The following is a 17,916-nucleotide window of genomic DNA, read 5'->3' on the forward strand; positions in this document are numbered from 1 at the left end:
TATATAAAATAATAGGCAGATAAACTTCCTTCTGCCTTGCTTTCAGATAAAGTCTGTGTTACATGCCACGTCAGTGTGGCTACACTGGAGCATTCACCAAAGTCAGGACTGTTTAAAATTTATGGGGTTTATTCTCCTATTGTCAAGCATTTTCTACATACAGAACATTCACATGATGTAAGTTACAGAAGAAAAATTCATGAGACAGACTACTGCAAATAAGTGAGTAACAGACAGTTTACATGATTCTTGTTTGTTCACAATGGAGAAAAGTTGTTAAAAAGGAAAACAGATTCAGTAGCTAGAAATGTAAGCCAACTCTTATTTTAGTTTACCTACCAGGAGGTTTGCTCAAGCTAGAGAGATCAACTGTACCACACAGGGCAGGATGCTAAATGCACACAAGATTACAATGCTAGAAAATTCCAGATTTCTAAGCAATTTTACACAATCTAAATTGCAGTAAAATTTTGTTTAAAAAAAGATATTTTTTTCTGATTGCCTTCAGTAAATGGAGGTCAGTTTAAGATCTTATAAGCATTCTTTAGCAAAAACATAATAAAAATAAAAATTCTCCCAAACTTTTAAGTCATTGCTCTAAGTCTGGATAGTTGTTTACTGCTAGCTTTCTGAGCCTACTGACATTTTATTCTGCTTCTGGGAGTCTTATTTTTCCCATTTACATGTTTAACTATTCTTAATATTAGAATTCTAAGTAAACAAACTATAAAAAATACCAAGTTTTTGTTGTTTGTTTTTTGCACTAATCCAATTAGGTGTGTAGAACAGAAAACCAGTTGAGCTATGCAAATGGGTTAACAAATATGGATGATGTACAATGCATAAGCAAAAATGTTGTCTACTAGCTGTAGACCAGTTCTTTGCATTTTCAATTTGTTAAAATGCATTTTTTTGTTTTTAAATAAGTTTCCTCAATGATATGAGTGAAGCTTTGTGATGCCAGGTTTTTAGAACATGATTTACTCTGAAAGGATAAGTGCAATATTTTTGTTTTGTAAAACTGAAACTCCTTGCTGATGAAACCCTGTGGTAGCTGAAAACAAACATCTATTTTTTTTTCTAAAAAAACTTTAAGCTTCTACAAGCAGCTTTGTTAACTAAGACTCACCATAAAAATAAACTCAAATTGCAATGATCAGAAAACACTGCAAATATGATGTCTCCTTTTTTTTTCTTTTCTTTTTTTTTCTCTCCATGTATGTTCCACAACTTGAGACTAGGAATTTGATAACAAAAGTTTCTTTCCAATGACAAGCAATCCTGTAGCCACAGTGGGAATAGATTATACAATTTCTATGTTTTACCTTTCATGTGAGACTTTCGCTTCAAGGCACAAAAAGATTAAACAGTGGATTGGAGGAGAGGACATAACATTTCTGTTTAAGGAGTCAAAGGTTGTACAACAGCTCTTATTTTGTGTCTGAAGCAAACCATACCAAAATTTAAATCATATTTAAGTTTTCCATTTACAAATGCAAAGTATGATATTAAATTCCCTGAAGATTTTTCGGGTTGTTTTTCCTACTCCCTTTAAAATAATGTATGATATTTATAATCAAATTAAATATTTTGTAATTTCAGTCAAACTACACAATCTCAGATGATAATTAATAAGGATTACCATTATCAAATAGCCATTGTTTTACTAATGTTTATGTTGAAGATGATTCAAATTATGTTCAAGTCAAAGAAGTAACAGATATAGAAGGGTCTAACAATTTAAAATGAAAATTGTATAAATTTGAAGAACGGTGCCATTTAAGTGCAATGTACTGTAAAACTATTAATTCGGCAAATATCTAACACAGATCCTTATGGTTCTCCAACCCAAATTACTGTGTTGCCTCTCTCAACTTCAGTGATTTCACAATTTAACTTATTGAGCCGTCCATCCAGGATAAATAGAGATTCCTTGGAAGGGGTCATGAGATACTGACCAAAAAGGCCACTGTCTTTTATAAGACGGTTCTTACTGTTCCAAGGCCATTCGCCTGCCTTCACAGGCTCCTTCAGACTCTTCACCATCTTAACCTTGCCAGACGAGAGCTCCACAAAGAGAACATCAGTTTGTGTGCTGGAGCTACAGTAGACATTGTATTGATGAGCTTCAGTGAATGATGGCTGAAAAGCTACATCAGATATGTGCAAATTAGTGTGAATGTCAAATGCATCCTGGATTTCTCCTTTCATTGTTATGGACTGGATTCTCATGAGACCTTTTGCATCATCAATGCTGACAAGGTAGTGTCCATCTGGAGAGATATATGGCATGCCTGTTACATTGCCATTATATCCAATCACAGAATCAGTTACACTATCCACTATAAGCTGTGGTAGGACTGCCCCAGTAGTGTCAGGCTTACAGCAGATAAAAAAATATCCTCCAAGGTGTGTATAAGCCAGTGAATGAGGAATGCAATTATAATCCTTTAAACTAATTGTCTTGATGTACGACATAGTTTCTAGATCAATTTTCTGAAGAACAGGCTCATCTTTGTGAAGAATCAATCCAAACCTGGAAGGAAAAGCACAAAATCAAAGAAAGTCACAACTACTGTGAGCATTATGTACAAATAGGGAAGGCCATTATACGCAAAGCAGATGAGTTCATACATGCATCAGTGCATTGCAATATATCTCAGCTTCAGATCTTTAAGATATTAAGTAATTTATAATATTTAATTTTTAGTATTATTTTAATTGTAATTTAGAGTGCATCAAATAAAATGTCTAAAAACCATTTACCTAACTAATAAGTGTTTTTTTTTTTACTACTGACATAAGGAAAAAGGTAAACATTACTCTGATCATATCTATTCAGTTATAACTTTTCTAAAAGTCAGGAAGGAGAAAAAGAATAAATATCAATAGATAGTACATCCCACATATTTTAATTCACTTCATATAGTTCTTTGACTTTCTTGGGAACATCAACTTAAACCAGTGCTCACTGTTATTCAGATAATTATCTGAATATTTCTCAATTCAGTAGCACTGAATGTTGTAAAAGCATTTAGGTTTATCCCTCCCAACACTCAAAGCCCCATATTTCTTACAATTTAAATGACCCTTCATGCTTTTCTATACATCAATGAATATTCACTGAACATGAATACTATGGTTAAAGTTTAAAATCCTAGAGCTGAATGTTTATAACATTTAAATGTAAAGTATATGGCTATACTGTAATATTAATGTATAAATTCTGACCGCACAATCATTTGACTGTATATGCAAAAAAACATTGCTTTAATTATTATGGAGTCATGTGAAAGTATATTAGTTATGCTTACAATCTACATAGCTTTCACAGCACTTTTCCCAGACAGCTGTTTTCCTTTGGCACATTTCTTAATATAACATTTCTCTCTGAATCTTTAATCCTAAGAATGAAGCTGTGTACCAATATATAATCTAAACACAGCTTTCACATCCTGTTGATATAAAGCACTAAGACAGTCAGAATGTTCCAACAATTGAGTAGAGAATAGCACAAATTTTTCACACTATACTTTGCAACACCAATATATTTACTATCAGTGAACCACCAAAGTAACAGACAGTAAGGTTTCGGGACATTATTCAGTCTGTTCCTCTGACATTAATCAGGGTGAAATCTATTTGCACTTCCTATTAAATAGATATTAGAACATCTTTAATTTTATCCCCACCTTCCAAAATCCTTGCATACTCCTTCAGTATCATAGGATCACATAACTATACAATTATTTTGATTGGAAGGGACCTCTGGATTTCTTTTGGTGTAACTCCCACCCAAAGGAGGGCCAGTTTAAATAAGAATGACTGTGATTACAAGTTGAGCTGATTATGAGATCATTTTTGTCTTTGATTATTCAGCCACTTATAAATATATGTAATGTGAATTAAATTGTCTGGCTTAGAAAAAGGGTGAATGAGCCTTTTTGAAAGTTATGTCAAGGTAACATGACAATACTGCTACTTTTCTACTCACAAGGTCTGTGGTTCAGTCACAGAGGAAGACTAAGATCATCAGGTATAATTGGATTTTTAGCTGTTTTGGCCATCTAATTTTATCCTTTTACTAATCTTTTTGGTCAGGCATGAATTTACTGATTCCATATTTCATTACTATGTAGTAAGCATTTTAAAGAGTTTAAATAGCAAGCAACATTCTGACATTTCAAATGTTTATGGTATACCTCAGTGTTAAATAACCAACTACATGCATGAGCAGTGCTTAAAAAGGAAAACAGAATTAGAGTTATTGATTGTTTTTTACATAACAAACACCAATGTAAAGCAAGAATCAGTGAACTGTTCAAGATCAATCACAACATTTTAGATAATGACTCCTTAATCTTTACTCCTGCAAAACCACAACCAAAAAATCCAGTGCATCTTAAAAGTACATTTTTTCTAGATGAGAATTAACTGAGAGCTAGACATTGTAATCACTGTTGGATTCATTACTATCAAATGTAATACAATACTGAAATATCTAGACTTCTAAATCAAGCACTTTAAAATAAATAAAAAAAGTAAAAGCAACAAAAACAAATACAGAAAGTTAGAATAATAAAATCGTTTAGGTTGGAAAAGAACTTCAAGACCATCTAGTCTAACCCTTTACCTAGCACTGCCAAGTCCACCACTAAACCACATCCCTAAGCACCAAATCTGCACGTTTTGAATACCTCCAGGAATGGTGACTCAACCACCTCACCTGTCCATTCCAATATTTGACGAATATTGGTGAGGCACTGGAACAGGTTGCCCAGAGATGTTGTGGATTCCCCAGCCCTGGCTGTCTTCAAGGCCAGGCTGGATGTGGCTTTGAGCAACCTGGTCTAGTGCAAGGTGTCCCTGCCCATGGCAGGGGGGTTGGAACTAGATGATCTTTAAGGTCCCTTCCAACCCTAACCATTCTATGATTCTATGATTCTATAACCCTGTCAGTGAAGAAATTCTTCCTAATATCCAGTCTAAACCTCCCCTGGTGTAACTGAGGCCATTTCCTCGTGTCCTATCTCTTGTTTATTGGGAGACAAGATCAACACACTCCTCTTTGCAACCTCCTTTCAGGTAGTTGTAGAGAGCGATAAGGTCAGCCCGGAGCCTCCTCTTCTCCAGGGTAAACAACCCCAGTTGTCTCAGCTGCTCCTCACAGGACTTGTGCTCCAAACCCTTCCCCAGCTCTGTTGCCCTTCTCTGGACACACTCCAACATCCCAATGTCTTTCTTGCAGCAAGAGGCCCAAAACTGAATGCAGGATTTGAGATGCGGCCTCACCAATGCCCAGTAGAGGGAGAAAATCACTGCTCTAGTCCAGCTGGCCACACTGTTCCTGATGCAGGACAGGATGCCATTGTCCTTCTTGGCCATCTGGGCACACTGCTGGCTCATATCCATTCACCTGGCTGTCAACCAACTCCTCCAGGTCCTTTTCCACCACGCAGTTTTCCAGCCATTTGTTCCCAAGCCTGTAGCGTTGCATGCAGTTTTTCTGGTCCAAGTGCAGGACCCAGCACTTGGCCTTGTTGAACCTCATACAGATGGCCTCACTACAGGAAGCCAGCCTCTCCAGATCCCTCTGAAGAGGTTTCCTACTCTCAAGCAGATCAACACTTCCACCCAACATGGTGTCACCTGCAAACTTACTGAGAGTGCATTCAGTCCCCTTGTCCATAACACTGATAAAGATGTTAAAGGTAACTAGCCCCAATACCAAGTCCTGGGGAACACCACTTGTAACCAGCAACCAACTGGGTTTAATTCCATTCACCACAACTCTCTGGGCCAGGCCATCCTGCCAGATTTTTACCAAACAGAGTGAACCCATCCAAGCCACAAACAGCCAGTATCTCCAGGAGAATGCTGTGGGAAACTGTGTCAAAGACTTTACTAAAGTCCAGGTAGACAACAGCCACAGCCTTTCTCTCCTTCACTAAGGGGGCCACCTTGTCATAGAAGGGGATCAGGTTAGTCAAGCAGGACCTGCCTTTCACACATCCACACTGACTGGGCCTGATCACCTGGTTGTCCTGTACATGCTGTGTGATGGAATTCAAGATAATCTGCTCCATAATTTTTCCCGGGACTGAGGTCAGACTGACAGGCCTGTAGTTACCCAGATACTCTTTCCAGACTTTCTTGTAGATGGGCCTCACATTTTCTAGCTTCCAGACAACTGGGACTTCCATGGTAAGACAGGACTGCTGATAGATGATGGAAAGTAGCTTGGTGATCGCTTCTGCCAGCTCCCTCAGTACCCTTGGGTGGATTCCATCTGGCCCCAAAGAACTGTGTGTGTCCATGTGGTGTAGCAGGTTGCTAACCATTTCCCCTTGGCTTGTGGAGGCTTCATTCTGCTCCTTGTCCCTGTGGTCTGGGTACCCAGAGAACTAACAATTAATGCCTTCTTTGCCTCAGTCTTTAAGTACCTCAGCCTTTTCCTTATCTTTTGTCATTATGTTTCCCCCCACATCTAATAAAGGATGGGGATTGTTGTTAGCCCTCTTTTTTTTTTTTTCTTTTAATGTTAGAATTACTATTATACACAATATAAACTCAGCTAAATTTCTTGACCTGTCAATTTTATTGCATATAATCAGTCTTCAGCCCTATTTCTAATATTTCTAATACAATTAGGTTAATGTAATTACATGCAGACCACTCCCTCACTCCCTCCCTCACAGATCCCTGCCCTACTCCAGTATTACTGCTTTGGAATCCACATCTGAGAAGCAGAGGTTGCAAGGTCTGTGTGTTTGTGGGTGTTCAAGTGATGTAGATTGGTGGATGAGTGGAGGATAACCATGCTCCTGAAGAGGGAAGTGTGGGCTGAATTCAGAAAGAATTCATCCTACAGATTACATTTAGCATGTACAGATGGCAGGTTGGAAAACATAGAGAAGGAACATGGAGAAAAGTGGACATACTGCAAAAAGATGGTTGGTGCAGGCAGGAGAGATTAGGGTATTTTTAGAGGGAGAAACAATACGTGGGAGAATCTGTGATTACTGTGGAACAGTGTAACACAGGGGCAAAAGTTACACTGGTTAACCTTATCACAGAGAAGTTTATTTAAAAATGAGTTAACCTATGTAATTCTGGGAAGACTACTTCAATAACAAAAATCAGTGAATATTTGAAATATATTAAAATTGACTTCTGAGGTAAATAGGGAAAAAATACTATTTTCAAAGAAAAATGGATTTTTCTTTTGTAATGTTAACATGTTAAAGACTTTTGACTTTATAATGTTTTCCAATTCAAACGTTAAAATCCATTACTTCAGATGCAGATGTAAGGTTAGCCTAGAAGGTAATGTTTTTGGAGCTGAGTACACTAGAAGATCAGCTATGGGAGCAGAATAATACACTGAGCTGAAGTAGGAGTTTTTACTTACTGATTTCAAAGCACTTTACAAATATGCAACAACTGAAGAAAGAAGTTGAATGACTTGCCTAAGGCTCTATAATCCATTGGTGAAGTCTGGGTGAAAATACAGGTTATCTAAGACTCAACATAGTTTCTACCTGATCATGCTACAGGCTACAATTGCAGCTAAGGTATTAAAAAAAACCAGATGGGAGCAAGTACAGACAAATAAAATATATAACTTCTAATAAGAATATAGGAAATCACTTTGTCAAAATAATATTTGTGAATATTAATTAGACAGAACTTTGGCTGGGAGAAAAGATCCAAAATTGGAACCTGGTAAACCTTCACAAAGGACTTAACCTTCCCCAGAACTATAAGTATGGCTTCCAAAAGTAATTTATTAGAACTAATAGGATTTTATCAATACTATTGTTTAAACAATTTTTACTCATTCTGTCATATTGCCTATAACTTTTCAGTGCCTCAATTAAAATTTCAGTAAAGCTGGACAGAGATGTAAACATCCAAACAGCCCAACAATACAGATGAAAAAGGAGGGGGAAAAAATAGTTTCAAAGCTGCCAATCTTCTTGGATATAAAAGGATTTGGCAAGCTGTGTGTTTGGTATATTGTTCATCTGTCTGTCTCACCAAGAGCTTCGTGGATGGGGTTTTATGAAGCTAAACAAATCAAGAGAGAGGTCTGTTCATGTGCCTGTGAGGTTTGTGTGCCTGATTCTTAGTCTATGAGAATTGCTAGACAGAGGCGTAAGGATGGAAATCGTAATGGAAGATCTGGAGGGAAGGTACACAGGGGAATAGGGGATGTGAAGAAAACTGACAGGGAAAGCTATGGATTCCATGTCTGGTATAGTAAAAAAGAAAAAAAAAAAAAACAACACCCCAACCCACCAAAACCAAAAAACCAAAACACGCAGAATGAGAAGTACTTTTGTTACCTAAAGATGACGAAGTATTTGACAAGACACTAGCAACTCAAGGAAGATGATAAACAAGTCTTTTATAGGAACATATATCTGTCAGGTTAGATAATTTTTCCCTGATAATTTTGGAAGAGTTGACTAGCTCTTAACATTTTGATAAATCTCAGTCTTTCTGATAAGGAAGCAGAAGCAACTGCATAAAACATAGTACTTACCAGATTTTTCAGAAAACAGTATTGCAAGCCAATAAGGTTAAAGACATCTTTGGATTGCACAGGTTAGTAGATTAGGGGACCCAAAAAAGATATATGGAATAAAAGAGGGTGATTTACCAGAGCTGTAACAAAGCGTTGTCTTCCAGTGGTGTCTATAGGCCAAGTGTAACCGGGACATTTCACAGAATTGGTATTAGTAAGAGAGTTCTGTTGGAGGTCTCAGTAAACAAAATCAGCAGATGCATGGGCTGAGCTTTCACTATCATATGTTTTTTTCTCCACTCAAAATAAAGCAAGATACTAAATATGAGTAAAGAAGTCTGCACTACTACTCTGTTCTGTGGATAGTTGAATTCCACCCCCAAAGCTACTATAATCTTATAACTTTTCAAAAGCAATTAGTTTTGTAAAAGGTTTAAAAAAATACAGCCATTCATAATCATGTGATGAAATTGTGTCTGTTGCCTATATAGTGTTAGCCTGTTTTTTTATGATTTGGCTTTTGGAAAACAAGTGATACTTGAGAGTACCTTCACTTTTCCCAAATGATTTATAGACAGATGGTGGTGTATTTAATGCAAAGTTTCCTCTCATATAGATTGATATGCAGAAGCCTCCCACTATTCATTAATCCCTGATTAATATTTATGAGAATCTCAACACTCATGTCTCTTCTATGCAGTGAAATCATGCACAATATCAGACAGCATATAAAGGCGTTTGTCAGAGTATACAACGGAATCTTGTGCAACTCAAGCCTGCAAGACACAGGAGCAAATATTCACATTTCCAGCAATTTATTTTACAGTTAAATCAAGTGGGAATCTATAGCCTACGGGCATAACACTCCAAATGGAGTAAATGATAGAACTGTGAAATCTGAGATTGCTTCTTTCTTCACTCACTCCATATGAAAAAATAAAGTGTTTAATCCCAGATTTTCAAGGTTTTCAGCCATACCTTGTGAAAAATTGTTAAGAGAAATAGGAATAATAATATTTAGCAATTCTATAGCACTTTCTGAATAAGTAGTATACTGGGTTTGGCTGGGATGGAGTTAACTTTTTTCAGACAAGGTACTTCTATTTGTGAACCAAAGTGTTGACAACCTAATGATATTTTAGCTATTGCTGAGCAGTGTTTGCACAGCATCCAGGCCTTCTGTTTCTCACTCTGCCCTCCCAGAAATAGGCTAGAGGTGGGACAGCTGATCCCAACTGACCAAAGGGACATTCCAGGTCATATAACATCATGTTCAACAATAAAATTCCTTCCAAAGTAGCCATTGCTCCTGCTACTATCAGCTAGGGTCAACCCACCACAGGAATACATTAGTTTTCTATAAAGGTTAATGAGCTTCACAGGACCCAGGCAAAGGGAAACTGAGGCCACATATTTACAAGTAGAATATTTATAATAAGTTAAAAATATGTTATAAATTACTAGCTTTTCTACTGTCTCACAATAAAAATTCAAGACCAGGGTTTTTTTTAGGTATTTTTAAAGCATTTTAAATGTGTTTAAAATATGGGAGTTGGTCCCTAGTCGTAAGACCTGTATGTTACACAAAAACAGTGAACAGTAAGTCCATGAATTGTGTCATTCTTTTTCCCAAAATAGTTATCATAATTGTTACTATCCTATTTCTCTAAGTGCTGCTAAACTGTTAACCTGAAAACTCTCTTTTTGAAGCTGACAAAGAAAGGAATCTACATAGCAAGTCAGATTAATGGCCTACCAAAACTACTGCTCTTTCATCTGAGTATCAAATGCCGCTGAGTATGGGAAATCTTTCAACAAGTGGGTTTGGCATAACTTGCCCATCACTGAGACATAACTTATGCCATGAAGCATGAATTTAAACTTATATTTTAAAAGATTTAATTTTTGAAATCTTACTGGGTACTATTGCTATACATCCACATTATCAGTATTTACAAGTCTTGCTCTCCTCTCTCTCATCACATCCAATTTTAACATTATTTTTCATGAAATTTCCATTGTTTGTGAAAGGTATGAAAGCTAAAAGCAAATTTTCTTGTAATATAAATCCTCATGGTATGCAACAGATGACTTTTATTTATGAAAAAATGTGCAAGTTCGGAGCATGTCACCACAACAAGATTTATATAGCTAGCTCCCTTTCACTGTCCAAAATACTTATTAAATCATTGTCTTTTATGGTGGTGAGATACTTTCAAACCAGATCAAATCCCCCTGTAGAAAAATGCTTCCTTATGTTTTTGAAAGACTAATGTTGGTTTTATATAAAATTCCTGTCAAGTTCTTTATTAAGTCTGTTCAGTCTAAGTAGCTTTGACTATTGCATAGCTCAATGGGAATAATTTTGCTTTTGAGGAATGAACAAAAATTCACTTTCTTCTTAAATATCTCACTGTTATATATATATGTGACCTCATTGTTCTTTCTATCTATGCCAAAAACCCTTTGAATGTGATTAAAGAATTTAAAACATGTACATCTCTTTACTGTGGGTCTGCTCCCTAGCAAGAAGTTAGATTTCAATAAATTAATTACAAAAACTGTTGTAGAAATATCATTGGAAGAATGTGTATTTATTGGTAGTGGTAAATGAACCTAAGAACCCAGAAAGTTGACTGAAATTTTTGGTGACCTCACACAGCTCTATGGAAGGTTTCCTGGTTACAAGATGTCACATTTATGTGCTTAACTCCCCATCTTCACCCCAGTAGTACCTACATAAATTTTTTCCTGTTTTCTAGTGCTGGGGAAAGGCTTAATGAAAAACTTATTCACAGTGCCAGAAGTCTGGTAATTATTGCCTGAAATTCAGCAGTGTCACATTCTAATATCCCTTTCCATATCTGGAAAAGGTTGTCATTGTTTTCAAACCAAAAACAATAGCCGTTATACAGGGAGGTTGTATACTGTCCAGCCTTCTCTGAAGGGAGTTGATACAACTATTTTTTTTCAAGAAATACTGAATGCAATTGAATGTGGCTAGTAACCATGCTATATCTACTGATTTTAACAGTTTAGGAAATTTCCCATTTTAAAGGTGAATTTTAAAATATTTCTGTGTGTGCAGACAGAAACTATGAAAGCTGTGTGAGGTAATGGTGCACCACCTACATTACACTACCTTTTCACATTCTATAGCATGGGTCCTGGGTGGATAGACCAAGAAGACATTCAAGGCTACTGGGGCACTATTATTTGAATGAACTATACCACAGTTAGGCCTAACTTGTCTTCCCTTTATTGTCTTTATAATACTGTAAGATTTGTACAAGGTTATTGTGCCAAACATACTGAAGCAAAGGTCACAAGAGAAAAAAAATCATGAAGAACTGAAACTCAAGGCAAGACTTATGGCACACCTGTGTGAATGAAGTTTATATTCATCTGCTGCATTTGAAAACCTGCAGTTCATCACGCAATATTACTGCATACCCAGTAGTTATTACAGACTGAAGAACAATACCGAGACTGATAGCTATAAAAAATTAGTGAAGATGAAATCTTATTTTGATCAGAAGTTTTAGTCAAGTAAAGTATGAATTAATAATGGACCAGATATTCCATCCAAAGTTGGAAAGTCATGTGAATTCTGATGCTGCATGTTCAAAGTGGGTTTTGCAAGGTATCATTTTTTCCTACCGTTCAGATAGAGGAAGTTAGTTTGCATCCCCTATGCAAAAAGAATAGCCAAGCAAGATGCTAGAGCTGCCAACAAGCAGTAATTTAACAACCTGGCTTCCTGCATGTTATTTTCTTACTTTAGACAAGCCATAGATACTGCTTACTACTGCAATTACATTCATTATGGAAGAAGAAATACCTAAGCAGTGATTAAAAAAACACAAAAAAAGAAATTTTTTTCCCCTAGAAATGAGGATAAATTTACTCATACTATTTTTAATTAATATATTAATATAAAACTAGAAGATGATGGTGAAGATGTAAAACCTGATGTCCTTCCTCCTTTTTCTTTTGTGTCCCTATATCCACACATTACCCTTATGAAGTCAATATGCATCTCAGGTATATCTGAGAGGAAAATTATATTCTTAAAACAGAAAGCAGGTAGAAGAGAATTAGATGAGCTACAATGAAAACCATCTGTACAAGAAGCAAACAGCAGTATTGTACAAAAGAGATCTTTTTTAGCCTCTATAACTTAATTTAAGAAATTAACAATAAACATTATCTACTTTATCCTGAGTGAATAACATTTGTTTTTAAAGCCACTCAACATTCTATTTGAATTAGGGACCATTTTTTTCAAAATTTATGCAAAAAAATCAACTCAGGAAGACAAAGCTCTATTACTGAAAAGTTTGATCAAATCTACTGACAAAAAGTTTTTTGGGACTCAAAGTAAATGCCATTAACTGCCAAAGAAAAATCTGTTAGAGAATCAGGACAGACACTCATTCTATGAAAAGCTACTAATCTGGTAACATGGGAAAGTATTACTATTTAAACAAAATTCTAAAAAAAGAAGTGTGTTATATACCAAATGTTTTCCCTGATGAAATGAAGTTATCCACAGTAACTCTGAAGAAAGAAATATTAACAATTAAGGAAAGAAAAAAGGCAAATGGGTCTAAGAACTGGTTTTGTACCTGTATAGCTCAATTTCCTTCACTGGTCCATTGAGATTTCATCACCAGCACAACAACAACAAGTAGTACTTTTTCCTCTAGCTAAGGATATTCTAAGAATTTAACATACAATATAGCAACCATTATTTCCTTTGTTTAAATTACTCCTCACTTTAAATCCATATACAGATAATTCTAAGGAGGACTGTTAACACAGATTTATTTTACTTCAAAGGCCTTGCATTCATACCATTTAAATCAGCACTCAGTTTTTCTTATTTAAGTAATTTTAAAATACATCATTTCTTTTTTATTGTCACTTTACATTATAATTACTGTAGTATATTGCACAAATAAAATATTTACCTCTAGATAAACCCCACACTTTTCATTTTGGAAGTGTTTCTGAGTTCAAAAACTCAGCATTGCAAGGCCATTCCAGTCTTCCCCTCAGGACTTGCAAAATTATTGTTGCCTATAATAGTTCATTTCTTCATGGAGAGGGTGGTGAGGCACTGGAACAGGTTGCCCAGAGAAGCTGTGGATGCCCCATCCATGGCAGGGGGGTTGGAACTAGATGATCTTTAATGTCCATTCCAACTTAACCGTTCTATGATTCTATGATTATTTGTGATTTCTATTATTTTTTTTCTTTTTTCATTTTCTTTTATTATTATTTCAGTTTAAGATTTTGCTTGCAGAGCATTTAGGTCATGTCTCACTAGATATCCAGAAGGAGGAAATAGACTGTCATCCCAAATTCATGTCTAAAAATATCTCCAACTGACCTATGTGTAAAGAACAACCAAGAAAATTTCCCTATAACTGGCCAGATACTATGGTGGCTTCTTCAGTCATTTTTTTCTGATCTTGCTTGAAGAACTGTCTTGTTTGAACACGTCATACATAGCTCAGGACTTCTGATTCACTTTTAGTTTATATTTGCACAGGGTAGGGATAAATCCTGAATTTTCAGCATACTAGTGATGCAGGTGTCTATGAATTTTCTGATGGTTTTCCCATGAAATGCTTGCAAAAGTATATATACAGCATACTTTTTAAATATTGCAAATTGTTGTCCAATGATTACGGTGTTCACAGGAAAATCATCTAAGAAACTTTAAGACATGGGAAAGCACCTTAATTTCTGGATTTTTAGAATCAAGGAATAACTGAAACTATTTGTGTTGTATCATAAAGAAACTTTTTCTGAGCAAAAGTCTATTTGTAGTGTTGGCAGCAAATGTGTTTTTCTTTCTTTTACCTTGTAGGGAAGGAGAGTTAGCAATTTAATTAAAAAAAAAAAAAAAAGAGTGTATATATATATAATTTTTTTAAAGACATGAAAGTCAAAGAAAGGGCTAGCTACACAGTCACAGTGAACAAAAAACATTCCTAAAGATGGTTCTAAATGTCAGTACAAGGTAGGATAGGATTAAGAAGATCTGACACTCCAGAAAATGAGGTAACATCAAAGTGGGCAGATGTCATATGGAATGCACAGCCAAATTTATATATGTCAAAAGGAATAGTCAGCACTAGTTGAAAATGAATAATGTGGTAGAGAAGAGGACTACAAAGGTGATAAATTGCACATGTCAAAGCAGTCTCAAAAGAACTTTTTCTTCATTTAAAAAATGAAGATCACATACTGTTATACCTGGGAATATGCAAATATTCAAAATATTGCAATTCCTTTTTCTCCCTTTTCTTTACTAGTTAACCAAATCAAGAAAATATTAGACTGAAAAAAAAAAAATTGTATGTAAAAACTACGATAAAATATTATTTTTGGTACATAAAATCATCAGGGATGGGATCTGTATTGGAAATGTAAGATTATCTTCGGGGAAAAAAAAATCAGGCACACCATGGCAAGTTGTGTTCTAATTTGTAAATAATATGGGGAGTAGGGGTTGGTAGTGGTTCAGTTAAGATGGAAGTTTAGATATTTTATCTACAAGAAAATGTTGCATGCTGACATTTGGGAATCCATGGAAGGATTATAGACAAAACTCTCTATCCATCTAGATTTGGAAGCTTCCTAAAATCCTTGATTCACATTGTCACACAAGCCTCTCAGATTCATTAAAAAATAAAAGATAGGTTTGTAACATAACATCAAATAAGAAAGCTTAATGTAATGAATAAAAATCTACTCTGAATGCTTAAAACCAGAAATGTACAAGTGAAAGTTTCAAAAAAAAATTTCACTATTCCAAAGTCACAGATGCAAAACACAGCACTGTTCTGGCTGCTATCAAGAAAATTAACTCCACCCAAACTAGACCCAGCAAATTGTTTTAAAAAGTTGTGCACTGGCAGTTTATGAGCAAACATACAGAAAAATGGTTAATTACCTAATTTTAAGAGTGCCTTAATGCTAGTAAATGAACCATTTTAAGTTGCTTTATTTGGAAAACCAATAAGTAATTAAGGTAGCACTAAAATAAGATAACTTCTAATCACTATGTACAACAAATTATGTGCTATAATTGCAGGGATTAGTTTCTTAATATATTGTTTACATATTTCATTGTGTCATATATTTTCCCATACTGATACAAGCTGAATTTTTAAAAACAGATAGGTACAAGGAGACAGGTACAGCATTTATTGACTAATAATATTGATTGGTTTGGTCACTTCAGATGGACAGATCATACTACCCCAAAGGTAAATATTCCCCTAATGACCTCTGCACAAGGAAAAGGGAAGACTTACAGTGTGAAAAACTTTTACAGTTTAGCAAAATTTCCCTCCCCTTTAGTAGAGCTGACTAGACTACCTTAAGCTAGGATCTGGCCATTTCCTGAGCTAATGGGGAAAGATGAGTGGAACACAAGGAATTTTCCTTTATTGATGCTATAGCTTTATAGTGCTGCAAAGGCTGTCTGCAGTCTCATTTTTTAGGCAACATTTAAAGGGAATTTTCATTTCCAAATGGCTAGACTGGAGTGGAAATAGGTGTTTTTTATATATAATTTTATTTTTCTTTTGACCACTGGCTTTTTTAGTGCTTTGTGAAGTTTTACTCAAGCTACCTAAGAGGAAAAGATTTGGAGCCTGAGTTGAATAAAATGTTCTAGCAGCATTTGTATTGTATTGTCAGCTGACACGACAAAAGGAAGGCAGGATAACTGATTCCAGAAACAAAATAGTTTTCAAGAGTGATTTCTTACATATATGTGTGTTTATGTGCATATACACATACATATACATTGTTAGGTTAGAAACAATTAGAGATTTAACTACATTATTAAAAATACGTTTATTTTAGCTAAATTTAGCAATTAATTCTTAATTAAATTTCATGACACTGAGATGAAAGTTAATTTTAAAATTAAAAATATTTTCTCCATGAATTCCAAAATGACCTGGGATAAAAAATGTCATATACACCTCAGCACATCAGATCTTTGACATATTTCAGTGACAGCAAATCTTGACTGTATTTTCGCAGTGCTGTCAGTTAGCTCATAATTTCTGTAGGTGGTTTTCCACTGAGTTGGGAATCCTTACAACCTAATACATTTTAAAGCCTGCAAACACAAGTCTTTCTGAGTTAGAATATAGAAAGGGAGCTGAAGGAAGATACAGATGAAGCATAAGTATGGGCACATGGCTTATCTTATATGTACGTAAAGGATTGAGAGTTTTCTAATTTGAAGATACGTAGTGCTTACATTTATGGACTCCTTGCTTTTTGGGTGGGGATGTGTGAACAGAGGAGGAATGGAGACTATAGGTTTGATACACTAAAGAGTACCTGCACATCTTCCCACAAGGCACTTATTTCAAAAGTAGTTGCTGTTGCCAGTGGTGCTAGTTGAACAAAGTAAGTTTCAGAGCATTTAAACTGTCTGAACTGGATCTCAATCTTTCATTCTTCATATTCCCCCCAGAACAAAGATACTGTAAAATCCACTATTTGGGGAAAAAAGAAAAGTAGAAAAAGACTTTCTGCTGTCTCAGTTTCATCTTTCTCAGACGTTCCTATAAGCTTCTCTTTCAAAAGTAACACATTTCTGGACTAGACGATCCTCCTATTGGAGGGAAAAAAAAACAGAGGGGAAAGAATGACCACAAGGTTTCCATTTAGCACTACTTTCACAGAGACACAGTTTACAAAGTGGGAAACTGCAGAGTGAACTCCTAACTTTGATGGACCTCTTTTGCGTGTTGTGCTACCATATAGGATTCATTGATGGAGTCCACACTCATTGTTAGAAATTGCAGTTACTAGATCTTCTCTGGTCGTCTTGGTACTACTGTGCGTCTTTCTCCAGTTCCTCAAGCTGTCAGGTTGCTTCCCCTGTAACAGTGTATTATGTTTATAGATTGATGACTGAGAACTGTTTTGAACTTTCCATTTCCCTGTGCCTTGTTAACTTGTTAATATGGTAAAATATAAAATTGCCATGCATCTTTGAGCTAGATTATACTCTCTATGTGAAAAATTCAACCCCCAAATTAATTCTACCTTTTTTTGTGATGCTTTGTCTACAGTTGACTCAGCATTTAACACTTCCATTGTTTGACTTGCAAAACAATGAACAGCAATTCCTTTCTGATTATACAGGATTTTTGAAGCAAAATTATATTTTTGGTTGCTTATTTGCATAGAATTACTGAAAATGCTCTCAGAGTCCTTCTGCTACTTCTCATTTCTGTAGGGGTTTAAACTTTGGAAAGGTGTGTGAATTTATTCACTACCCCACAAAGTTTTCATTTCAGAAGGTTTGCAGGAAATTGGCAGCATATTCCATTTACATCTTA

At 35.5% G+C, this 17,916-nt stretch overlaps 1 protein-coding gene across 1 annotated transcript in view; it reads right to left on the bottom strand.

Moving 5' to 3' along the window:
- Positions 1-1,341: 1,341 nt before the first annotated feature.
- LOC104512636 (follistatin-related protein 5-like) overlaps positions 1,342-17,916 on the bottom strand; it is a gene marked incomplete at its 5' end in the record, with an annotated part of 29,992 nt that continues 13,417 nt past the window's right edge. The window contains one exon of the mRNA XM_010155692.1: positions 1,342-2,536. Coding sequence (XP_010153994.1) covers positions 1,834-2,536 — 703 coding nt within the window. The remainder of the gene's footprint in view (positions 2,537-17,916) is intronic.

The sequence above is a fragment of the Eurypyga helias genome, unplaced genomic scaffold, assembly GCF_000690775.1.
Source record: "Eurypyga helias isolate BGI_N326 unplaced genomic scaffold, ASM69077v1 scaffold11337, whole genome shotgun sequence".
Taxonomy (NCBI): Eukaryota; Metazoa; Chordata; class Aves; order Eurypygiformes; family Eurypygidae; genus Eurypyga; species Eurypyga helias.